The sequence below is a fragment of the Pseudopipra pipra genome, chromosome 30 (assembly GCF_036250125.1).
Source record: "Pseudopipra pipra isolate bDixPip1 chromosome 30, bDixPip1.hap1, whole genome shotgun sequence".
Classification (NCBI taxonomy): domain Eukaryota; kingdom Metazoa; phylum Chordata; class Aves; order Passeriformes; family Pipridae; genus Pseudopipra; species Pseudopipra pipra.
Window position 1 is genome coordinate 1,115,749 of NC_087578.1, and position 24,067 is coordinate 1,139,815.

At 51.5% G+C, this 24,067-nt stretch overlaps 2 protein-coding genes across 7 annotated transcripts in view; both read left to right on the forward strand.

Annotated features, from left to right (window-relative positions):
• DIP2B (disco interacting protein 2 homolog B) overlaps positions 1-7,558 on the forward strand; it is a 66,297-nt gene extending 58,739 nt beyond the window's left edge. For all 4 annotated transcript variants that reach the window (XM_064638837.1, XM_064638838.1, XM_064638840.1 and 1 more), the window contains 6 exons: positions 346-407; positions 529-586; positions 1,209-1,283; positions 2,461-2,638; positions 3,428-3,551; positions 4,038-7,558. In XM_064638837.1, coding sequence (XP_064494907.1) covers positions 346-407; positions 529-586; positions 1,209-1,283; positions 2,461-2,638; positions 3,428-3,551; positions 4,038-4,290 — 750 coding nt within the window. In that variant the 3' untranslated portion in view covers positions 4,291-7,558. The remainder of the gene's footprint in view (positions 1-345; positions 408-528; positions 587-1,208; positions 1,284-2,460; positions 2,639-3,427; positions 3,552-4,037) is intronic.
• Positions 7,559-8,414: 856 nt separating this feature from the next.
• Positions 8,415-23,550, forward strand: ATF1 (activating transcription factor 1). Of its 3 annotated transcripts, XM_064639009.1 has the most exons (10): positions 8,415-8,583; positions 12,546-12,661; positions 14,371-14,499; positions 15,765-15,865; positions 16,182-16,312; positions 17,136-17,315; positions 18,413-18,572; positions 19,934-20,087; positions 20,194-21,992; positions 22,038-23,550. In XM_064639009.1, exons 2-8 carry the CDS (start codon positions 12,548-12,550, stop codon positions 20,076-20,078), a joined length of 960 nt encoding a protein of 319 aa, XP_064495079.1. In that variant the 5' UTR covers positions 8,415-8,583; positions 12,546-12,547; the 3' UTR covers positions 20,079-20,087; positions 20,194-21,992; positions 22,038-23,550. The 3 variants fall into 3 exon arrangements, with proteins under 3 accessions (XP_064495079.1, XP_064495081.1, XP_064495080.1); XM_064639011.1 differs by lacking the exon at positions 12,546-12,661 and having other exon boundaries at positions 8,417-8,583; positions 19,934-21,992; XM_064639010.1 differs by lacking the exon at positions 8,415-8,583 and having other exon boundaries at positions 12,546-12,617; positions 19,934-21,992.
• Positions 23,551-24,067: the final 517 nt, after the last annotated feature.

The window sequence follows — 24,067 nt, forward strand, 5'->3', positions numbered from 1 at the left end:
CCCACATGGACAGTGTTGGTGTCTTTATTCCCCCATGGACAGTGTTGGTGTGTTTATTCCCACATGGACAGTGTTGGTGTGTTTATTCCCACCCAAACAGTGCCTGGTTGCCCCAGCACTGATGGCTGAGGGGGCTTGGACTGTGTCCCCCCCTCCCCAAACCTCCCTCCCCCCAAGTGTTTCCCTGTTCACTGAAGGGTCTCCTTTAGTGCAGCTGCAAAGGTGGGGGGGATGTGAGTAGGAATTTTGCTGTGGGAAGCCCCTGGAAAGGTTTCTGAGCTCAGGCAGCAGTTCCCCTGCCTGCTGGAGACAAACTGATGGGTTTTAAATGTTTGAACTCCTCAGGGAACGTCCGGGCCCGATCCCACCACGGTGTACGTGGACCTGAAGTCCTTGAGGCATGACAGGTACAGTGAGCTCATTAAATCAATTTAACAACTGTATAAAATGCTGTGAGGGTGCTGAGCTCTCACACTGCTCTGGAGATTTCCACTCTTTTAATCCTGACAAGGTTTTCTTTCCCTTCAGAGTCCGTCTGGTGGAACGAGGAGCTCCACAGAGCCTGTTGCTTTCCGAGTCTGGGAAGGTAATTCCACATCTTTATCAGAGCCACAGCACAGGGCAGCTGGGAACCACACATTTCTTACAGCCCTGAGGAAGATAATCCTGTGGCAAGGCTTGGGAAGGGCTTGGCTACACTGTTCCTCTGGAAAATCAGTTGGATTTATAACAAAGTAATGATTAAGGAGCGTGTTTTGCTGAAACTCGTGGGAGAATTGGTTCTGTTAGCAGTAAATGAACCAAATCAGAGAGTGAATTAGGTTGGAAAAGACCTCTGAGATCATGGAGTCCACATCAGAAGTGGGGGCTGTGGGATCCTTGAAATCAGCCTGTGTTTGGGATTTACTGTCGCTCCCTCATGGATTAACAAAAAGAGGTTTCCCAGTATTTTTGTAACTGAATTCTTCAAAATTGAGGTCCAGCAACATGTCCAGGCCCAGAATGCCCTCCCTGTGTGGCCCTTGAGCCATGGAATCCCTCCATCCCCTGAGCCTGCCTCGCTGTACCTGTCCTGGCGTGTTTTATCCCTGCTCGTGGTGGCTGTGGGTGAAATCCTGCCCTGAATGAATGTGGTTTATTGTGCCTGAATGTGTTTTATTGTTCCTGTAATCCAGCAGGAATTACACATTCCTTCTTGTGCTCCTTAGATTCTGCCTGGAGTCAAAGTGGTCATTGTCAACCCGGAGACAAAAGGGCCTCTGGGAGATTCCCACCTTGGGGAGGTAAGTGGAAATTTTGCTCCTTGGGAACCTTCTCCTGCTGTTCCTTGGGCTCTTCTCTGCTGGCTTCTGAAGCTGCTGGGGGACAGTTTGGAGCTGTGACACTCACAGGCCTTTGGAAGCTGAATTATTGCTGGAGCTCTCAGAATTTGGGCGTTATTTCACTGCCCGGTCAAAAGAAAACCCACTAGAAAGGAAAGCTTATTCCACTCCAAATCTTGCAAACTGGCTCCCAAATAATCTAATTTACATTTGGCTTTCCTTATCTTGATTACACACCAGTGTATTTGTCTGTGTTGGCAGATTATTATCAAATTTTGGACTCGACACGTTAAAAATCCGCAGTTTGTTTGCTCAGCGAGTCCTGAGAGCAGGTCTGCAAGGTGCATTATTGAGATAATAAAGGACAACAGAGGATATTTGGAGGTCTGACCTAAATGAATGGGGGTTTTTTTTTGGTCTGAAAAAATGGTGGATGAAAAGGGAACCTTCACCTTGGAGCTTCCTGGCTCAGGAACAGGGTGGCCAACAGGGCCAGGGAAGGGATTCTGCCCCTGGACTCAGAGCTGGTGAGGCCACCCCTGGAGTGCTGTGTCCAGCTCTGGGCCCTCAGCTCAGGAAGGACATGGAGGGGCTGGAGCAGGTCCAGAGAAGGGCAACAAGGCTGGGGAAGGGACTGGAGCACAAGTGCTGTGAGGAGAGGCTGAGGGAGCTGGGGGGGCTCAGCCTGGAGAGGAGGAGGCTCAGGGGAGACCTCCTCACTCTCTGCAACTCCCTGACAGGAGGGGGGAGCCGGGGGGGGTTGGTCTCTTTTCCCATCAGCAGGACAAGAGGGCTGGGTCTGCAGCTGTGCCAGGGGAGGGGTAGGTTGGATATCAGGAAGAATTTCTTTGCAGAGAGGGATCAGCCACTGGAATGGGCTGCCCAGGGAGGGGGTGGATTCTCCATCCCTGGAGGTGTTTAAGGACAGACTGGATGTGGCATCAGTGCCATGGGCTGGGAACCACGGCGGGGTTGGATCAAGGGTTGGACTTGATAATCTCAGAGGTCCCTTCCAACCCAGCTGATTCCATGATTCCATGATTCCATGATTCCACGATTCCATGACTCTCTGATTCTCACCCGCTCCACGTCAGCGCTCGTGGGGCCCGGGGGTGACCGTTGTGCCCTCCCTGCACAGATCTGGGTGAACAGCCCCCACACAGCCAGCGGTTACTACACCATCTACGACAACGAGACCCTCCAGGCCGACCACTTCAACACCCGCCTGAGCTTCGGGGACGCGGCGCAGACGCTCTGGGCCCGCACCGGTTACCTGGGCTTCGTGCGGCGCACCGAGCTCACGGCGGCCAGCGGAGGTGGGCAGGCACTCGGGGGGCTCTGGGGGACACATCTCCAGGACAGGGCCATCCAGAGGGGCCTGGAGGAGCTCCAGAAGTGGCCCTCAGGGAGCTCGGGGGGTTTAGTAAGACGAGTGCCGGCGCTGCTGCTGGGTCGGGGCAGGGCAGGGATGAGCTGATGGAGAAGGATGTGGGGAGAGGCTGGACATGGCCCAGAGACCCCTCCTGTGCTGGGGGATTCTGCCCCTCTGCTGAGACCCCCCTGCAGAGCTGCCTCCAGCTGGGGAACAGCACAGGGAGGGATGTGGAACTGCTGGAGAGAGTCCAGAGGCACCAAGAGGATCAGAGGGATGGAGCAGCTCTGCCAGGGGGAAAGGCTGGAGAGCTGGGATTGCTCAGCCTGGAGAAGGGAAGGCTTTGGGGTGACCTCATTGTGGCCTCCCAGGACCTGAAGGGAACCTGCAGGAAAGGTGCAGAGAGACTATTTCCAAAGGAGTGCCAGGACAAGGGGAATGGCTTCAAACCGCCAGCAGATTTTAGATGGGATTTTGGGAAGAAATTCCCCTCTCTGAGGGTGGTGAGGCCCTGGAATGCATTTCCCAGAGGATGCCTCATCTCTGGAAGTGTCCCAGGCCAGGCTGGAGCAACCTGGTCTAGTGGAAGGTGTCCCTGCCCATGGCAGGGGGGTGGAACTGGATGATCTTTAAGGCCCCTTCCCACCCAAACCATTCCATGATTCTTTGGCCTGTAGCAGACACTGTTGTACCTGAATTCCAGCCCTTCCAGCTGTTTTCCCTCTCTCCCCAGAGCGCCACGACGCCCTGTACGTGGTGGGAGCCCTGGATGAGACTCTGGAGCTGCGGGGGCTGCGCTACCACCCCATCGACATCGAGACCTCGGTGTCCCGGACCCACAGGAGCATTGCTGAATGGTAACACAGCCCCCCACAGGAGGGCTGGGCTCCTCCTGGCCCAGCTGAAATGCAGCAGTTGAGGCAAAGGTGCAGGGTTTAATCAGGAAAAAAAAATCAGGGAAATTCAGATTTTTTTCTGTTGGGAAATTCAGATTTATCCACGTTGCCCTCGGCCACACAGAACAGACTCAGTGCCTGATTTCCACACAGAACAGACTCAGGGTTTTCTCACAGGCCTCAGTATTGAACAGAAATGATGATTTGCTGCTTTGGGGTGTAAAGAGCCACTTCTCAGTGGGTGGCAGCAGCGTTGTTGTGTCACACGGGTGGTGCTGAGGTGGCTCTGAACTGGTCTCTGACACGTCAGGGCCGGGTCACCCCGGGGTTAGGTTGGAAATGCAGCCCAGAGCAGGTGGGAGATTCCACTTGAGGATAATCAGCTGGAAACTTTGGGTCTTTGTGACAAACTTTTGGGTCTTTGTTGGTTCTCCTTTGCCCTTCCAGTGCCGTGTTCACCTGGACCAACCTGCTGGTGGTGGTGGTGGAGCTGTGTGGCTGCGAGCAGGAGGCTCTGGATTTAGTCCCTCTGGTGACCAACGTGGTCCTGGAAGAGCATTACCTGATCGTGGGCGTGGTGGTGGTGGTGGATCCCGGGGTCATCCCCATCAATTCCCGAGGCGAGAAGCAGCGGATGCACCTCCGGGACAGTTTCCTGGCAGATCAGCTGGACCCCATCTACGTGGCCTACAACATGTGATGGCAGGAGCTGCAGGAGCCCAGAAGGACCAGGGTGGTGATGGAAGTGAAGCTGGTGAAATTACTAATACTTGACCTACAGGTTGAGGTTGCTGCCACATTCCTTCCCTCCCAGGGAGAGGAGGGAATTTGGGAGGCAACTGGCAAACCTCTGTAACAGTTTACTGAACACATGAGCTTTAGAGAAATGCAAAGTGGAGAAGTGTGTGAGCTACAAAACCCCCAAGGCCTTTACAGTAGTGTTACTTTTTCATCCGTTGTACATATTTGTATTTTTATCTAATCCCGGGGTAGGATTCTATAAGGGGAGGGTTTATTTAGTTAAGATAATAAACTATTAAGAAAAAGGGTCATCAGAGTTCTGCAGTTCCCTACTCCATGATCTCCTTTGCATCTGGAGCTGTTCATCCCCTGGGATCACCCGACTTATTGACAATTGTGCCATGACCAAATCAATAACTTACGGAATCGAAGAGTTACTTATTCATAGAGAGATTTCTGGAATTTAAAAAAAGAATTTTGCCTATATTTTAAATATGTAAATATTATTATACATAATTCACTTAGCTAGAAAATTAACTTGGCTAATGAGGACAGCTGAAGGTTGATGTTTTTAAGGACAGGTGACTTTTGTGGTCCTCAGCATCCTGGCATTGGCTTAGACACAATGTGAGATGCTCCCACCTTCCACAGGTTTCTGATTCCATTTGTCTCTTCATTCTGGCCAGAAGTGTGTCAGAGCATGTAGAACCTTTGATATTAAGGCACATCTTCCTCCAAGAGATGAATTTAAAAGGTGGAACTGGGGAGAAGTGGCAATGCAAGTCCCAAATCCTGAACTGGAATGATGCAGCCTCTGCCTCATCCTCTGGCTCCAGGTGTGGGAAGGAAGAACATTCCTTAGGTGGACACACAGGTAACTCCCCTGCTTGTGCCATCCATGACTCCTTCCATCCCCAGGAAACACTGTAAATAGGCTTTAATAAAACTGGGAGCAAACAGCCCATCTTCCCTCAGAGCATTCCCTGGAAAGAGCAGGAGAACCCTGGGTTTGAGTGGGATGCAAGTTTTATTTTACAGGAGACAGAGCAGTTGTGGCAAACACAACATTGTGCAAACTGCTCTCCCAGCCTTCCACCTCCTGGGTCAGCTCCAAAGTCAGGGAATGGGAAGAAAGAGAAGCCTTAGAGAGCAGCAGGTACCAGCTTTTCCTGCTGGGAAGCCCCTCCACGGAGCCAGTGGTTGAGCTTTGACTCAAAAATGACCTTTTTCCGTTTCAACACCTCATCTTTCAATAGCAATTACATTCCTCTGGGTGCTAAAATATGATTTTGGAAGCCTTGGGGGCTGCTGCCAGATCCTGCAACAGGGTTTTGTTTTTTTTTTGAGTCCCATGTGGTATATACAGTGTAAATATAAAACTTTTCAGATGTTCCAGATACCTCATGCAAAGTTTTTAGGCCGTTTTTAAAAAGGTTCGTGGTGTGGACTCGGAAGATCCTGTGGCAGTTCCTGGAGCAGGACCCGGTGGATCCGTGGGCAAAGCCCAGCCATGTCCTGGAAAAAAAAAAAAAAGCTCCTGCTGCATCCTGGTTAGTTCCTCACCGAAAACCAGGAGCTTTAAAAAAAAAAAAAAAACTCAGAGAAGAAGTTTGAAAGTATATTTTTGAAAAAAAAAAAAGAATAAAAATAAAAATAATAAATATTTGGTGGGGAAATAGCTTTAGGAACTGGAAGTTTTCTGGCAGGCCTGGGCCGAAGGTTCTTTGCAAACACTTCGGTTCACGGGGGGCACGTTTTGGAACCTTTTCTGTGTTTTCCACAGTGGCAGCAGAATAGGCACCAAATCTTTGATGTGTTTAGTTTTAACAAATTGACCACAAAGTGGGGACAGCCACAGGGGAAACTGTGACTGACACAGTTGGTCCTGCAGCTTGTTTTGGGTGTAAAGTGCACAAAGGTTGTTCTCCCTTTACAGCCAGAAAATTCCTGTTATTCCATGTTCTGTGTCACCATTTTTGTGTTTCTTGCACAGCCCAGGCCTGGTCGAGCAGCTTCACTCCAATGTGACCTTTCCAGGGAAAATTCTGGTGGTCTTGGACCTTTTTCTTTACTCAAAAGCTTTAGTTAAAATTGTTTCAGCAAACGCTTTTTGTCCCCTGGAGTGGATTTCAAGTCCAGGATTGTCATTTATTTTTCCTCGTGATCCTTCACAAACGAAACAATGTGTGTGTGAATTCCAGCAGAGATTCCCAAGTGTGGTAGGTGGCCTTCCCAAAATGGCATTTTGGAATGAGACTGGATCCATTTGATCTCATTTTCCCTTTAGTTTTCATTTGGATGGGCACCCATGGCTTTTCAGGCCTCGGGGGCTTTTCTCTTGCCATTCCCTGGGTGCTCCGAGTCTTCCTTCCAGCACGTTCCATTTCTCTGGGCTTGGAGAACTGCAGGATGCAGGGAACATTCCAGGGACATGGAGCAGCTGCTCAGTTTGGCTTCCCTGGGTGCTTTGTCCCTGTTTTGGCACAGTGGGAAGCAATGTGGTGGAGAGGAGGAAGGATGGAGCCGGGACTCCGCAATCCCCAAATTCTTCCTCCGGCTCCACGAGCTTTCCACATTTCCATTCCTTCCATTCCTTCCTCTGGGATTTTTCCATATGGGAACAAACCAAGATCCTTCTCTCCAGACATTGGCAGGGGCAGGGCTGGGTGCTTTTCCCCAAAAAACAGCCTCTCCCCCCTGGTTTGACCTCCCAGCTCCTGGAGTTGCACAGGGCACATTTTTCCTTCCTCTTGTCCATCAGATTCCAAGCTTAGCAACTGCAGTGAAACTGAAAAACTGGGAATTCTTCCCACTGGACTAAACTAGTTTGTATGTCTCACTGTTTCTGGATCTTCCCTGAGCAAACTGTGTGGGAACAGGTCGGTTTTATCCTCTTCTGTTGGAATTTGCACTTCATTTCTGGTTTAAATCAACGGAATTCAGCTGTTTCCTACTAACTGCTCTAAAATAAGGTTGTAAAAACCAGATCAATTTTAGCCCTAGGTGCATTTGTTTTCCTTTAATTTCTGTCAACCTCTTTCCCATTGTCCAATCCAGACTCCGGCGTTTCTGTAATTATGTATAAAGGTTTTATTTATTTAAAATTAGCTTAGTTACATTTTTAAATTTAACACCTGGCTGGACAGTGTCCCATTAACGCATTGATTGTGTTTCCTTTGTCTTGTGTTAATAAATATTGATGCCTGGTTGCTCGTTTAGTCCTTGAAGATGCTGTTTCCATGAAGGAATTTTTGGGGTTTTTTTTAGGAGTGAAATGTGGGTTAATGTTGATCCTGGGGAGAGGGAGAACTTGTGTTTTATGTTTTGTTCATTGTATTGAGAGGGGTCTGAGCCGTGAGGGAGTGAAGGGCTGGATGGGTGTCCTGGACTTGCAGCTTTGTGGATATGATTTTTTTGGGGATCAGAGCTGGGGAAGGGGCTGGAGCACAGGGAGAAGGGGCTGGAGAACTCCTGAGGGAGCTGGAGAAGGGGCTGGAGAACTCCTGAGGGAGCTGGGGGGGCTCAGCCTGGAGAAAAGGAGGCTCAGGGGGGACCTCCTCGCTCTCCACAGCTCCCTGGTGGGGTTGGAGCCGGGTGGGATCGGGCTCTGCTCCCAGGGAATGAGGGATGGGATGAGAGGGAACGGCCTCAAGCTGTGCCAGGGGAGGGTCAGGCTGGAGTTTAGGGAAAATTTCCTCATAGAAGGGGTTGTCGGGCCTTGGCAGGGGCTGCCCAGGGAGGTTTGGAGTCCCCATCCCTGGAGGTGTCCAAGGAAGGCCTGGACGTGGCACTCAGAGCTCTGGGCTGGGGGACAAGGTGGGCATCGGGCACAGGGTGGACTCGGTGTAAAACCCGCCCGCGCCGCCCTTAGCCCGCGCATTGGGCGCGCTTAACCCCGCGGCGAGGGCTGGGAACACCGGGAATATCGGGAATAACGGGAATATCGGGAATATCGTGATTTCCCTGGCGCCCTCCCGGCCGCGGGGGGGCGCTGTTGCCGCGGCGCGCCGCTCCGCCGCGCGCTCTCTATGGTCGGGCCGGGCGGGGCCGGCGCTCAGGCGGCCGCTCTAGCCCGGCGCGCGCGCGCTCCGCGCCGCTGGCGCTCTATGGCGGGGGCCCCTGGGCGCGCTCTCTATGGTCGCGGCCCGCCCCCCCCGCCGGCGCCGCTTCGCTGAGGCGGGACCGGGCCGGGGCCGGGACCGGGATCCGGCGGCTCCGGCGCTCCCCACGCGCGGCCCCGCGGGGCTCTGAGGTAAGCGCGGGCTTGCGGAGGCCGCCCCGTCCCCCTTTGGGCCCGCCCGCCCCTTCACCCCCCCCCCGCCCCGCGAGGGCCGTGAGGGGACGGGCAACAGGCCGCGGCCTCGGCCCGGCGGATCCCGCGGGGAGCTCCGGCCGCTGCCGGGCCTCAGGCGCTGCCCCGCGGCCTGGCGCTGCTGCCGGGGCCGGGCCAGCTGCGCCCGGGGCTGTGTGGGGGAGAAAGGGGGTCTGGGGGTGACGGGGGGTCCCCCCGCTTCCCCCTCCCCGAGTCCCGTTCCCCCCATTCCCGCTCCCCCTCCATGTTCCCGCTCCCCCGCCGCGTCTTGGGAGGGGGGAAAGGGGGCTCTGAGCGTGACGAGGGACCCCCCAGTCCCGCTTTGCCCCGGGGGTGGGGGTTTAAAAGGGGGTCCCCCGGTGCCCCCGGCCCCGGGCAGCTTGTGACAAACCGCTCGTTGTGACAAACAGGAGCTTTATCGCTCATTAACCCGCCGTTTAATTAATGGCCGCCGGTACCTGTTTTCCCAGGGTTTTGCCCCAAACCGCGTTGGGGAGCCCCGGCTCCGGCGCTCGGGGAGGATGTCAGTGCTCTCGGGGGGATTTTCCTCTCCCGACCCATCAGGTCCCCGGTGCCGATGGAATATCGAGATTTTTGGGCTGCAGCTTTTGTGTCTGAAGCTCCTGTCGGGGATGTTCCTGTACGGGCTGGGAGGATGGGGGGGGGTGAGTGGAAGAAAACACACGTGCAGAGCGCTCCTGGAGTTTTAAGGAATATCTCTGGAATGGGCTCCAGGGCTTTGACCGGGCGCGTTGACTCGGGGCTCCTCACAGCCGGTGGGATGCGCTGCCCTTCGCTCTTTCTTTCGCTGATTTCGGGGAAAAAACTCGGACTTCTGACAGTTTTCTGGGTGAACGAAATTTCCCCAAGCGTCTTAATTGCAAAATTAGGTAAAAAAAAATCTTTTCGCTGCCGAAAGCAGCTGATTTTAAGGCACTGAAGAACTCCAAATTTCCCCAGATTGCTTCGGTATCATTTAAAAAAAAAAACAACTTCTAAATCCCTTTGAGCAATTTGTAAATGTCAGAATTTGTCCCCTTTCACTGAGTATTTGAGAACAAGTGCCTTGTCCAATATTCTTTGACTTCTGACTTTATAAAGCCTTTAAAAATATGATTAATTGGCTCTTACAATATTTCAGGGGTGAAACATCGTTTAGGGCCTTTCCTCTGCTCGATTTGAAAGGGCAAAACAAGCACTTGGTTTCTTCCTCTGGTGCTCTTCGTAGCATTTTAGGGAATGTAGAGAATTAGGGAAAGTTTTGGGAATGAGGCATTTTGGGTGTTTCTGGGGGGTTTGGCTGGTGGGTCTCACTGAGGCCTGTGGGATTTTGGGGGGGGGTCTGTGAGCTTTGGGGTGAGAAATGGAACATGCCCACGGTGAACTGTGACATTCCTGCTTCTCTTTGAAATCCTTGGCTGGAGGGAGATGATGCCCAGAATTCTGGGAGTCCTTCAAGTCCTTTCATGAGCTGCTGCTGGAGGATCCTCTCAGTTAAATGACTTTTGAGGTGTAGCTGCCTGGAGACTTTGGTTTTACCCTGAAAAGCATCACCTGTACCTGTCTGACTGTAAAAAAGTGGGGTTTGTCCACACTGGGGCAATAATTGGATAATAAACCCTCCTGCCAGGGCTCTGTGACAGGTTAAACTCTTCCTTCACCCCGACATGAGCAGCTCTTTCAGCTCAGTAAATCCAAATTCAGCTCTGGGACTGTGCTCAGGGATTTCCCTTTTTGGTGCCTCTTGTCAGAGCTTGAGACCTGCAGGTTGAGGTTTTTTCCCTGGAGCTTCCCTCTGCAAGCTGCTGGGTGCCAGTTGCTGTCTCAGGTGCTCACAGGAGGCCGTTCCAATAGGAAATTCCAATAGGAAATTCCCGGTTTTCCAGCTCAATAGGTTTGTTTCAGCAAGGTAAAGGCACTGAGGGACTGTCACATCCCCGGAGGGTGTGAGGTGCAGGGGGAATTCCCACCTTGTTGCAACCCCTGCTGAGTCTTCTCCTGAAAACATTGTTGTACTCAAACAGATTGATGTTGGATGAATAATTAAATATTGCAGAGCAAGCAGAGATGGAGTCAGCTCAGAAAAACCACATTTTTGATGGGAAGTACTTCATCTTTTATTCCTGTAAAGCAGAACTTCACACCCATGAGAGAGAGCTCAGCAACCCCTCTGTGCTCCCTCCCCGGGGTGCTGCTTTTGGGTGCTTTTATCGGTTTCACTGTTTCTTGCAGGCTTGGTTTGAGTCTTTCCTGGGACAGCAAAGCAGAGAAAGCAGTGGCAGAGGGAGGGGAGGGCAGGCTGTGGTTTGGCACTACAGAAATGAACGGGGGCTTTTTGGGGCACTGGAAATTTATTGTCATTTTTGCTGCTGCTGGATTTCGGTTCGAGGGGCCCCCAGTGGGTGCAAAGGTAGATTGGTTTTTTTTTTCCCTTATAAAAGCTAAAGCTGCATTAGAGGGCAGACAGAGTTGTGTCCCCTGCACATGTTTGTCATTAATTCTGCTCCTCGTTTTGATGTGGTTGATGTTTGCAGCCACGAGGACGTTGGGAAGCTGCATCATGTGCTGGGGAGGGTTTGGTCTGGGCTGTAAAGGACACATGGAATCACAGAGTCCTGGAAGAATTTGGGTTGGAAGGGACCTTAAAGATCATCCAGTTCCAACCCCTTGCCATGGGCAGGGACACCTCCCACCAGCCCAGGTTGCTCCAACCTGGCCTGGGACACTCCCAGGGATCCAGGGGCAGCCACAGCTTCTCTGGGCAACCTGTGCCAGGGCCTCCCCACCCTCCCAGGGAGGAATTTCTTCCCAATATCCCACCTACCCCTGCCCTCTGGCAGTTTGAACCCATTCCCCCTTGTCCTGGCACTCCAGGCCCTTGGAAATAGTCTCTCTCCCCCTTTCCTGCAGGTTCCCTTCAGGTCCTGGAAGGCCACAACGAGGTGACCCCAAAACCTTCCCTTCTCCAGGCCGAACAATCCCAACTCTGCAGCCTTTCCTCCCAGCAGAGCTGCTCCATCAATGTTTCCTGTGTCACCCAAGCACCGTTTTTGTCCCCCCAAAGCCCTGATTTAGTGCCTGGCCCTGATTTAGTGCCTGATTTAGTCCCAGCTGGGACCCCTGGCAGCCGAGGCTGCAGGAGCAGGACTCTGCTCTCCGTCGCCTTTTCCCCCTCGGAGCGTTCGCCGCGGTTCAGCTCGGCAGGGAAAAATCAATGACTCACATTTCCACAGAAAGCAATGTAATTTCCAGTCTCATAGCAACTGTCCTTTCAACACTTTCAAACCTTCTGTGACAAAATGTTTAACGCTCGCCCATCAGCTTTTTAATGCTCCAGGCTGGTCCGCCCACTCCCCCCAGCTGAAACCTGCACTTGTGCATCCCTGAACCCCCAATATCTGAGGGGGGGGGATGCTGGCAAGACCTTGAACAGTTAAATATAAAATCTTAGACATGAGAGAGGTGTTGGTGACTGCATTACATGGAGACAGAGTGACTCTGGCAGGGCTTAAAATTCAAAACTGTGCTCTCTCTCTCCGCTTCGATTTGAATCCCCGGGTTGTTTTTATGCACCTTCAGATGGTTTAAAATAGGCCTGGCTAGAAAATCTTCTGGGAAATTCTCTTGCTTAGAGCAAGATAGTATAAAGAATCTCGGTTTTCTTCCTGGATCTTCCTTCCCACTGCCAGAGGGGCAGGGTTAGGTGGGATATTGGGAAGAAATTCCCCCTGGGAGGGTGGGCAGGCCCTGGCACAGGTTGCCCAGAGAAGCTGTGGCTGCCCCAGCCCTGGGAGTGTCCCAGGCCAGGTTGGAGCAACCTGAAATAGTGGCACAGGGTGGAATGAGATGATCTTTAAGATCCCTTCCCCCTTGTTAACTGGATCTCCCTGGTTTTCCCCCAGCTATGATGGAAGAGGTGCACAAGGGCAGCAGCAGCAGCTCGGTGACGCCGTCCCAGCCCTCGGCCGTACAAGGTACAACCCTCCAGGCAGCTCAGCTCTCTCATATTGCTCAACAGGTAAAGCCTGGGCCTTTGCATCTCAGCAAACATTTCAGGGCCTTCAGAGCCCCTTTTTTCTGTGCCACAAACCATAGGGTCGTTCTTAGAAGTGCATGGAGAATTAAAAACGGGAAGAGGTTGAGAAAAATGTGTTTGTTTGTTGGTGAACGATGTCAAATGAATGGAAAAGTGTTTAAAAAGTTGATTTTTTGGGCTTGTGCAGTGCAGAAGTCCAGCCCAGAGTTGGGGTTAGGCGACCACAGGAGCTGCTCAGGAATAAATCAAGGGCCTGGTTTCATTTTTTGCTCAGGAAAAGCATTTTCAGCTCCTTTTTGTAGTAACAGCAATGCTGGGTGTGCTCAGCACCATGGAAACACTTGGATTTTAGCCCAGCATGAACATATTAAATATAATAAATCACATGAAGTTGGAAATGTGAGATTCTTCCTCCAAGGTGACATCCCTGTCAGAGCTTTAACCCCAACCCCTCAGGATTCAGCTGTTGCTGCACCTGAGAGTGAATCCTTCCAGGAGGGTTTTCCTGGGAAACAGAAACGTTTTGCAACTCATCCACTGTTCACCCCGTGGAGGCAATTGGTATTTTGGTGCCAAATTTGGATTTAAGAGAGGAGGGAATATCAGCAGGTGGCCTGGGGTTTGTTTCCAGGCTGGTTTTATATAAAGTTCTGAATGTCCCTTAATATTGTGATTTATGATACAGAAATAGCCTGAAGTGGAAATTCAGCTGTGTGAGTGTTAATGATCCCTTCATCTTCTCCTGTATTTCAGATTAATAGAGGTAGTGAAGAAATTTGGTGAGGAAACTGGTTATTTACTTAGAGTCAACTTGAATTATTTTTGGTTTGTGAACATGTGAACGATATCAATTGAATTAAAGTGGAAGGATTTATGTGAGTTCAGTGTCAAAACTACAAACCCTCCAGGGAGTTTGCATCTTTTTAATCTTAATATGTGACATAACGTGACACATTTGATTTCCCCCAACCAAAGGGAATAAAAACCTGTTTCATATGTAAGTCCTGTCTCAAAACTGTTGCATCTTTAAAGGTACTTTTGTGACTTAATTAGAATTAAAAGAAGCTCCTGGCAGTTCTCCCCCAGCTGCACCTCCCAAGCCCCCTGGCACGGAGGTTTCACTGCTGGTTTTGGGTGTGTTGTAGATGTCTCTGTGAGGTTCTGCTCTGGGTTTGGGTCTGTTGTAGATGTCTCTGTGAGGTTCTGCTCTGGTTTTGGGTCTGTTGTAGATGTCTCTGTGAGGTTCTGCTCTGGTTTTGGGTCTGTTGTAGATGTCTCTGTGAGGTTCTGCTCTGGTTTCACTGCTGGTTTTGGCTCTGTTGTAGATGTCTCTGTGAGGTTCTGCTCTGGGTTTGGCTCTGTTGTAGATGTCTCTGTGAGGTTCTGCTCTGGGTTTGGCTCTGTTGTAGATGTCTCTGTGAGGTTCTGCTCTGGTTTTGGCTCTGTTGTAGATGTCTCTGAGGTTCTGCTCTGGTTTTGGGTGTGTTGTAGATGTCTCTGTGAGGTTCTGCTCTGGTTTCACTGCTGGTTTTGGCTCTGTTGTAGATGTCTCTGAGGTTCTGCTCTGGTTTCACTGCTGGTTTTGGGTCTGTTGTAGATGTCTCTGTGAGGTTCTGCTCTGGTTTTGGCTCTGTTGTAGATGTCTCTGAGGTTCTGCTCTGGTTTCACTGCTGGTTTTGGCTCTGTTGTAGATGTCTCTCCGAGGTTCTGCTCCCCTGACGGTCGTTCAGCTTCCAGGAGAGCAAGTCCAGGTGCAGGGAGTGATCCAGACAGCCCAGTCCTCCTCGGTGATCCACTCCCCTCAGGTGCAGACCGTGCAGGTAACTCCAGCAGGGCTCTCCCACCCCAAACCTCAGCACTTCTGTGGGTGAGAAGATGTGCAAAGGCTTGTCTGACCCTCAGTGCCCCGTGAGAGGCAGAGTGGGATCCAGGGACAATCCTGTGGGACACAGCATCCCTCCTTTGGGCTGGCAGTGATTTGTGGTGCCGGACTCACCTTTGGAGTTCCAAATAAACGTTTAACCTTTGTTAACAAAGGCCTCCCTTTGTTAACAAACCCAGCCCACTGCTCTGGGGCTGTGCCTTGGCAGGCAGGGAACTGGGGTTTGGTCCCCAAAGTAGGGGAATAACAGAATAATTAAAAATTGGATTCAAATGAGTCTTTGGGAAAGGTGGGTGAGTGAAGGGTTGAGCTGCTGCTCGCTCACCTCGTGCGCTCTGTGACTCCCTTTCAGAGGTGCCCAAGTCTCTGCTTGTGCCTCTTACTCACTTGCCACGTGATTGCTGTGAGTCACTTCCCAGGGAGTTCCAGGGAGGCTGTTCCTGCTCCAGTCAGTCCCTGCTGCAGAGCCCTCGGGCCACTGCAGTTACCCTGGGAAGCCACTGCCCTGGCAGCAGGGCCAGGGAGGAGCTGCCCTAAAACCCAGGAATTTGTCCCTGATCCTTGTCCCACACTCCTCATAGCACTGATAAACCATGGGAAGCAAAGCTGGCAGGGATTGTCAGCTGCCACTGCTGGGAATCAGAGCAGGGAGAGGAGAACACGTGTCGCTCCTGAAAGCAGTGGAGCCTCTGCCCCAGTCAGTTGTTGGTGCTCCCCTTAATCCCATTCCTTTTCCTTCCCCCTCCTGCAGGGTCCCACTGACTGGATTCTTTCCTCTTTTTTTCCTCCCCCATGTTATTTATGAACATTGTGGCCTTGTTGGGGGGGAAAAAAAGTACAACATGAGCAGGTTTTTTTTCCCTGCTGATCGTGGGCTGCTCTGTCTGTCTCTGCAGCTCAGTGGGAAAGGCTTTTCCCAGAGCTCTGTGCACTCCTCTGGACTCTGCTGCTGGCACACACATAAGAACAGATAAATATTTTCTTCACTAATAAGGAGCATCAGAGACAAAATAACACTTCAAGCACACAGTAGAATAAAGAAAGTTGTAGATAGTACTTTGCACATTTGCTCCCTGATACGCTGCTGCCTCAAACGTTATTTTCCTTGGACTCGTGTTCTCACCACCAAACTCCACTGCTCCTCTGCCTACATAAACATCTGTGTTTGTGCATCACTGGTGTTCCTGTTCCCTCTCCCACCAGGTCTCTTCCTTGTCTGAGAGTGAGGATTCCCAGGACTCCTCAGACAGCATTGGCTCCTCGCAGAAGGCTCGGGGCATCTTGGCTCGCCGCCCCTCGTACCGGTACTGATGAGCTGGGACACACCTGGGGTTCTGTTTGAAACCAAGAGAGGGGCTCCTTTCAGTGCTTTCACGTGCTCTGCCCACCTCCAAGTTGTTTCCTTTGCCTTGGAACATGCAGTGGGGCTGTTCATGCACTGAACACCCCGAGCTGACAGAGGAAACTTTGACTCTGCTGACTGGAGCCTCAGCACGATGTCGTGCAGGGGAAAATGTGCATCAGCTGGGATTTTACTCACTTGTATCATTTTGCTGAAAGTGGGGAGTGTAGCCAAATGTCAAACTCTCTCTTTTTTTTTTTTTTTTTTTTTTTCCACAGAAAAATTTTGAAAGATCTTTCCTCTGAAGACACACGGGATAGAAAAGGAGATGAGGAAAGTCCCGGGGTCTCCACTGTCACCTCCATGTCCGTTCCCACACCCATCTACCAGACAAGCACTGGACAGTACAGTATGTTACCCAAAACACCTACACAGTTTTTATTCAGATGGCCTCAAAATACAGGTTTTGTTATATATTTGATTAAGATGAAACTCAAAAGTTGGTTATTATCTAGCAGTCAGTGGAGTTAGTACATAGAAATAACTGGTATCTAAGACTTCAGATAAACTCAGTCCTTTGTAATCTTAATTTTTGCACATTAAGACATTTAAGGCTGTTGGTGTGAAGCACACAGCAGTGTTCTGTGCTGGATTTAACCCAAAATGTCAGCTCAGTGAAGACACCAATACATATATATATATATATATATATACACATATATCATAGGCCACACCAAAAGGTTCCTGTGGTATCAGGGAGGCACAAAAAAAATAGGATTTGTCCCTTTGATGTCATCACCTGGTATTCAGTGTGCTCCACACCTGCTCCAGCACGTGGAGCTCCTCCTCTCCATCCTCTGAGCAGAGGGTTTGTGCTTCAGAGCTCGTTTTCCTTCACTGGGGGCTCCAAGAGACCTGAGGAGGGACTTCTGGCAAGGAGTGATGGGACAAGGGGTCCTGGCTTCCCCCTGGAAGAGGGCAAGGTTAAATGGGATACTGGGAAGCAGCTCCTCCCTGTGAGGGTGCTGAGGCAGTGGAATGCTCCTCCTGGAGGTGCCCAAGGCCGGGTTGGACGGGGCTTGGAGCAACCTGCTCTAGCAGAAGGTTTCCCTGGGAGTGGAACGAGACGATCTTCGAGGTCCTTCCCACCCCGCCCATTCCATGATTCCCTGATTTACCCGTGTTTTACACTGCTCAGCTCCCAACCCTGCTGTCCTGTCCCTTCCCCGCAGTCGCCATCGCGGCCAACGGGCTGCAGCTGGCGGGGCCGGGCGCGGACGGGGTGCAGGGGCTGCAGACCCTGACCATGGCCAACGCCGGCGGCTCCCAGCCCACCCCCACCATCCTGCAGTACGCCCAGACCTCGGACGGGCAGCAGATCCTGGTGCCCAGCAACCAGGTGGTGGTGCAGAGTGAGTACCCCTGGGGTCACCCTGTTTGGTGTCCTGTTGTCCCCTCCTAACCCTGCCCCTTTGGTGTCCTGTTCCCTCCTAACCCTGCCCTGTTTGGTGTCCTGTCCCCTCCTAGCACTGCCCTGTTTGGTGTCCCATTGTCCCCTCCTAACCCTGCCCTATTTGGTGTCCTGTCCCCTCCTAACACTGCCCTGTTTGGTGTCCTGTTGTCCCCTCCTAACACTGCCCTGTTTGGTGTCCTGTTGTCCCCTCCTAACACTGCCCCGTTTGGTGTCCTGTTCCCTCCTAACCCTGCCCTGTTTGGTGTCCTGTTCCCTGCTAACACTGCCCTGTTTGGTGTCCCGTTCCCTCCTAACACTGCCCCATTTCTGGTGTCCCATTGTCCCCTCCTAACCCTGCCCCTTTGGTGTCCTGTCCCCTCCTAACCCTACCCTGTTTGGTGTCCTGTTCCCTCCTAACCCTGCCCTGTTTGATGTCCCGTTCCCTCCTAACCCTGCCCTGTTTGGTGTCCCATTGTCCCCTCCTAACCCTGCCCCGTTTGGTGTCCTGTTCCCTCCTAACGCTGCCCCATGTCTGCTGTCCCATTGTCCTCTCCTAACACTGCCCCATTTCTGGTGTCCCATTGTCCCCTCCTAACCCTGCCCTGTTTGGTGTTCTGTCCCCTCCTAACCCTGCCCTGTTTGGTGTCCTGTCCCCTCCTAACCCTGCCCCGTTTGGTGTCCTGTCCCCTCCTAACCCTGCCCCGTTTGGTGTCCTGTCCCATCCTAACCCTGCCCCGTTTGGTGTCCTGTCCCATCCTAACCCTGCCCCGTTTGGTGTCCTGTCCCATCCTAACCCTGCCCTGTTTGGTGTCCCATTGTCCCCTCCTAACCCTGCCCCGTTTGGTGTCCTGTTCCCTCCTAACCCTGCCCCGTTTGGTGTCCTGTCCCCTCCTAACCCTGCCCCGTTTGGTGTCCTGTTCCCTGCTAACCCTGCCCTGTTTGGTGTCCCGTCCCCTCCTAACCCTGCCCCGTTTGGTGTCCCATTGTCCCCTCCTAACACTGCCCTGTTTGGTGTCCTGTCCCCTCCTAACCCTGCCCCGTTTCTGGTGTCCCCAGCTGCCTCTGGAGACATGCAGACGTACCAGATCCGCACGACGCCCACCACGTCCTCGCTGCCGCAGACGGTGGTGATGACGTCCCCCGTCACCCTGACGTCGCAGACGAGCAAGACGGACGACCCGCAGCTCAAACGGGAGATCCGGCTCATGAAGAACAGGTACGGGGGTGCCCCTGGGCTTGCTGAGCTTCATGTGCTGAAACCACACAATTCCCAAGCTTGGAAAAGCCCTCCAGGACTGTCGAGTCCACCCTGTGCCCGATGCCCACCTTGTCCCAGTGAGTGCCACGGCCAGGCCTTCTTGGACAGCTCCAAACCTCCCTGGGCAGCCCCTGCCAACGCTGCAGGTTGGCTGCAGTGTGTTGTCACCAGATCCTGCTGAGTTTCCTGCTCTCCCCCTCTCTGGGTTAGGAACTGGCTGGAGGGCCAGGCCCAGAGAGTGCTGGTGAATGGGGCTGTATCCAGTTGGGATCTGGATCCAGTGGTGTCCCCAGGGATCAGCGTTGAGCCCAGTTCTGTTTAATATCTTTATCGATGATTTAGATGAGGGGATTGAGTCCATCATCAGCAAATTTGCAGATGACACTGAGCTGGGGGGGAGTGTCAATCAGGTGGAAGGCAGGAGGGCTCTGCAGAGGGACCTGGATGGGTTGGAGAGTTGGGCTGATTCCAATAGGATGAGGTTCAACCAGGCCAAGTGCCGGGTCCTGCACTTTGGCCACAACAACCCCTGGGGACAGAGGGGCTGGAGAGCAGCCAGGCAGGAAGGGAGCTGGGATTTGGGATGGACAGGGAGCTGGACAGGAGCCAGAGTGTGCCCAGGGGGACAAGAGGGCCAATGGATCCTGGCCTGGCTCAGGAACAGGGTGGCCAACAGGGCCAGGGAAGGGATTTTTTCCTGGTGAGGCCACCCCTGGAGTGCTGTGTCCAGCTCTGGGCCCTCAGCTCAGGAAGGACATGGAGGGGCTGGAGCAGGTCCAGAAAAGGGCAACGAGGCTGGGGAAGGGACTGGAGCACAAGTGCTGTGAGGAGAGGCTGAGGGAGCTGGGGGGGCTCAGCCTGGAGAAGAGGAGGCTCAGGGGAGACCTCCTCACTCTCTGCAACTCCCTGACAGGAGGGGGGAGCCGGGGGGGGTTGGTCTCTTTTCCCATCAGCAAGACAAGAGGGCTGGGTCTGCAGCTGTGCCAGGGGAGGGGTAGGTTGGAGATCAGGAAGAATTTCTTTGCAGAGAGGGTGCTCAGCCATTGGAATGGGCTGCCCAGGGAAGGGGTGGATTCTCCATCCCTGGAGGTGTTTAAGGACAGACTGGATGTGGCATCAGTGCCATGGGCTGGGAACCACGGCGGGGTTGGATCAAGGGTTGGGCTGGATGATCTCTGAGGTCCCTTCCAACCCTTCTGTGATTCCTGGGGCACTTCTGGGTTGGTTTTGTTCCTGCCTGCAGTTGAGCTCTCTCAGAACTGTAACATCCCAAGGACAGACACAACCCTGAGATGCCCAATCCTGCCTGTGTGTTGCAGGGAAGCCGCCCGGGAATGCCGCAGGAAGAAGAAGGAGTACGTGAAATGTCTGGAAAATCGAGTGGCAGTCCTGGAAAACCAGAACAAAACTCTAATTGAAGAACTAAAAACTTTGAAAGATCTTTACTGTCATAAAAGTGTGTAAGAAAAGAAGGTAAAAAACCTTTGGGGACTGGTGAAATTTCAGAGGAGAATTTTTTTTTTTTATACTGAATTTTTTAAACTAGATGAAAGGTCAAAAATGAAACTTTTCTACCTAGATTTCACAGCTCAAAGACTCTATAGATTTTATTTACAACGTGTTGGTGACAAAGTACAAAAAAGGAAACAAGAAAACCTCACCAAAATTCCTGCTGGCACAACTGGAAACCGATAAAAGTCAAGATTGCAGCTGCAGTGGAAGGACAGCCACGTGTGACGAGGCAGGTGATGAGAGTTTCTTTGAGAATTCCTACCAATACCTCTGATAATGGAGGCAAAATTTGGTTCCAGTGAAAACGTGGATGAAATGGAATCCTTGCCATAGCTGACATTATTAGTAACATTTATAACCAGTGTATGTTTTGATTTCTTACTCTTTTTCAATCCTTTTTCCTTCAGTTACTTGTCTGTAAATATTTTTATTTTAACCTGTAAGTTGGCATTTACAGGTGCAGGTGATACTTTTGCTCGAGGTATAAATTATGTTTTTCCTCTTTCTCAGATGGCAGTTGAAAAAAGTTGGGATGATTTTTAATCCATGTTTGCTGTGTTTTATCAGATTTGGGAAGGAGCTGCAGAAGGCAGCAGGAGGCCTGGGCCTGGAAGTGTCTGAGGCACAGGAAACTGTGCTGGTTTTCCCCAGACAATTCAACACATCCCTGGTTTTTAAAGCACAGTGTAGTGGGACAGGGACTGATGACAAAAGTCCTGAAGAATTTTCCGAAATTCAAAACTTCTGGAAGTTTAATTTCACAGGAGGTTTGTTCTTAGTTCTGGGCAATGAGAAACATCAATCATTGAAAATTAAATTGTGTTACAATTAAACACTCAGTGGCTGGGGATTCTCCTGGGCTTTGGAACATGAAACCAAATAGAAGAGAAATGATGCAGTAAAAAATGGAAGATCTATACCAAAGGGTTACGAGGTTCTAGTTTCTGGGTTATTGCTGGAAGTGGTGCAAAATTACCATTTCCAGCCTAATTTTGTAAGGTAGGAACTATTTTGCAAAGTGAGGGTGTCTTTGTAAGCAAATATTCTATTGCAAACAGGGAGATGGTTGGTATATTTTGTAGCTAAATTGTGATCTTTACAAAACCTGAAATTGAGTTTCTATACGTATTTTGACAGTTTATATATTTCATTTTAGTAACCAAATGAAATATTTTGTGAACCAGATTTTCAAGGATATATTTTTATGGATAGTACAAAGTCAAATGAGATTCCTCTTTGGTGTAGGAGATATTTGAATTAATTTTGTATGTCTGTGGGCAACCTGCAAAAAAAAAAAAGGATCCTAAAGAGTATTGGGGGGAAAAAAAAAAGAATAAATAATAAAGAAATCAGGGCTTTTTACTCCCCACAGTTGAGAGTATCTGCACATTAGATCTGATTGTGTCAGAGGGTTCAGTTTGTACACTTTTAATTTGTTTCAGGTGAAAATTAAGTGTTTGACGTGATCAGGACTCTTTTGGGTGGGGAATCAACGTTCTTGGAGATCCCCAGAGCCGTCTGGGGAGGACGTGGACCTGGGCAGGTTGTGGGCCTGGGCAGGCTGTGACCCTGGGCAGGCTGTGACCCTGGGCAGGCTGTGACCCTGGGCAGGATGTGACCCTGGGTAGGTTCTGACCCTGGGCAGGACGTGATCCTGGGCAGGTTGTGACCCTGGGCAGGTTGTGACCCTGGGCAGGATGTGACCCTGGGTAGGTTCAGACCCTGGGCAGGTTCAGACCCTGGGCAGGTTGTGACCCTGGGCAGGCTGTGACCCTGGGCAGGCTGTGACCCTGGGTAGGATGTGACCCTGGGTAGGATGTGACCCTGGGTAGGATGTGACCCTGGGTAGGTTCTGACCCTGGGCAGGTTCTGACCAGGTTGTGACCCTGGGCAGGATGTGACCCTGGGTAGGCTGTGACCCTGGGCAGGCTGTGACCCTGGGCAGGTTCTGACCAGGTTGTGACCCTGGGCAGGATGTGACCCTGGGCAGGATGTGACCCTGGGCAGGATGTGACCCTGGGTAGGTTCTGACCCTGGGCAGGATGTGACCCTGGGTAGGTTGTGACCCTGGGCAGGCTGTGACCCTGGGCAGGTTCTGACCAGGTTGTGACCCTGGGCAGGTTGTGACCCTGGGCAGGTTGTGACCCTGGGCAGGTTCTGACCAGGTTGTGACCCCGGGCAGGTTGTGACCCCGGGCAGGTTGTGACCCCAGGCAGGTGCTGTAGGTGACCCCCCTGAGCAGGGGGTGGGACAGGAGGACCCCCAGAGTCCCACCCCCCCAGTCCCACTCCAGGATGGCTCTGGGAACGATCCCGCCGTGTCTGCAGCTTTTGCATGAGGAACAACCCCCCATTTCCATAGTTGGGATTGAATCCCAATCCTGCTTCCAGTTCTGTCAGCAGGAACTGCACTGTGGGCTGTGCTGTCCCCAGGTGTTGGAGCTCCCTGTGTGTCCTGCTCACTCGGATCCGGGTGGAATTCCGAGCTGTGCTCCCTCCCTGGGTGTGTGATGCTTATCCCATGGTCAGTCAGGATTTTTGATTTTACTCCTTTGGGAATTAATGGACTTGTAGCAAGCAGAGCTCTCTGCCATGAGGAGTCTGCATTCCACGATCTCCTGGTTAGTGGGTCATAAAAGGCTGTTTTTTCCTGCAGTTTCTGAATCTCTGGTTGTTCTGGACACGAGTCCTGAGGTGTTTCCTTTAGGCCAGGCTGGAGTTGACTCCTGGTTGCCACCCTGCCAGAAAAGAGCTTTTTGGCACATCAGAAACGAGGTTGGGAAAGTCCTGACCTGAGGGAGCTGCTCCTGGAGAGGTGTCAGTGCCCCCTGTTTCTTTGGTGGAATCTCAGGACAAACGAACAGCCCGGAGTGTGAACCTCAGAGATCTGCACCTTTCCCCTCAGGTGTGTGTGTGGTACCTGGAACAGGCTTTGAGCTGCAGTTCTGAACTGCTTTGGGAACTCTGTGGTAGCTGATCCTCACTGGGTATTCTCCTTTTCCTCTTGTAATATGGAATAATAATAAACAAAACCTATCCAATGTTGAGGCTGTAGAACCGTGGTGGCCAGTTCTTTCTGTGTCCAACCCCTGCCCTGCTGCCAGACACACCAGGAGTCAAGTTTTACCCTCTTTTAAAACAGTGTGTTGGAAAGAGCAGCTGATTTTTCATCATGGGAATATTAAACAGTAACACGGGTTTCGCTCTTTAATCACGGACCAGGAAGTTCTTAATTTGGATTTACTTTAAAATCTCGATTGTAAAGAGTAAAATCTCACTGCTGAGGGTAAGAGGGGCAGCACCCAGTGCTGCTCTGCTGGTTGGTTCCAAACAGTCCGTGCTTTCCATGATTTGTAAATATTTGTTGAAACAATTAATGGTTGCAAATTTTGACCTTGGTAAATAAAGTCGCCAAAATATTCTAATTCTGATGGTCCCTATTTATTTTTAACTAGCACAGAACTGCAGTGGTGCTGTCCAGGTGGAAATACCTCTGTGGGATCGGGTCATAAGGTGGCCAGGAATAATTAATTGTCAGTTTTAGCGGATGAAAGAGCACCTGTCATGCTAAAAATCGTGAGTGCAGAACAACTTTTACCTTCCTGTAGGGGGTTTTTTACCTTCTTAGATTTCAATAAGCTGAGCCACAGCTGAGGTTTGGTTAATTAAATGGTTAATTAAAACCTCTGTGTGCTCTGCTGGCTTTTACCCGGCAGAGGGAGCATCTGCCATCCACAAACCCTGGTGGCATCACCGAGTGTATTTAACCTTCTGGTGGCTGGAAAGGCGCAGAAATAGGGTGGGAGGAAAGTGTTGCCAGTTGATAACATCCCTCTATTCAATTTTCAGCATTAGGGCCAAGGCTGTTGCTGTTTCCTCTCCCATCAGTGTGGATTTCAGAGGCAGGAAACAAACAAAAAAAAACCACAAATGCAAACACGA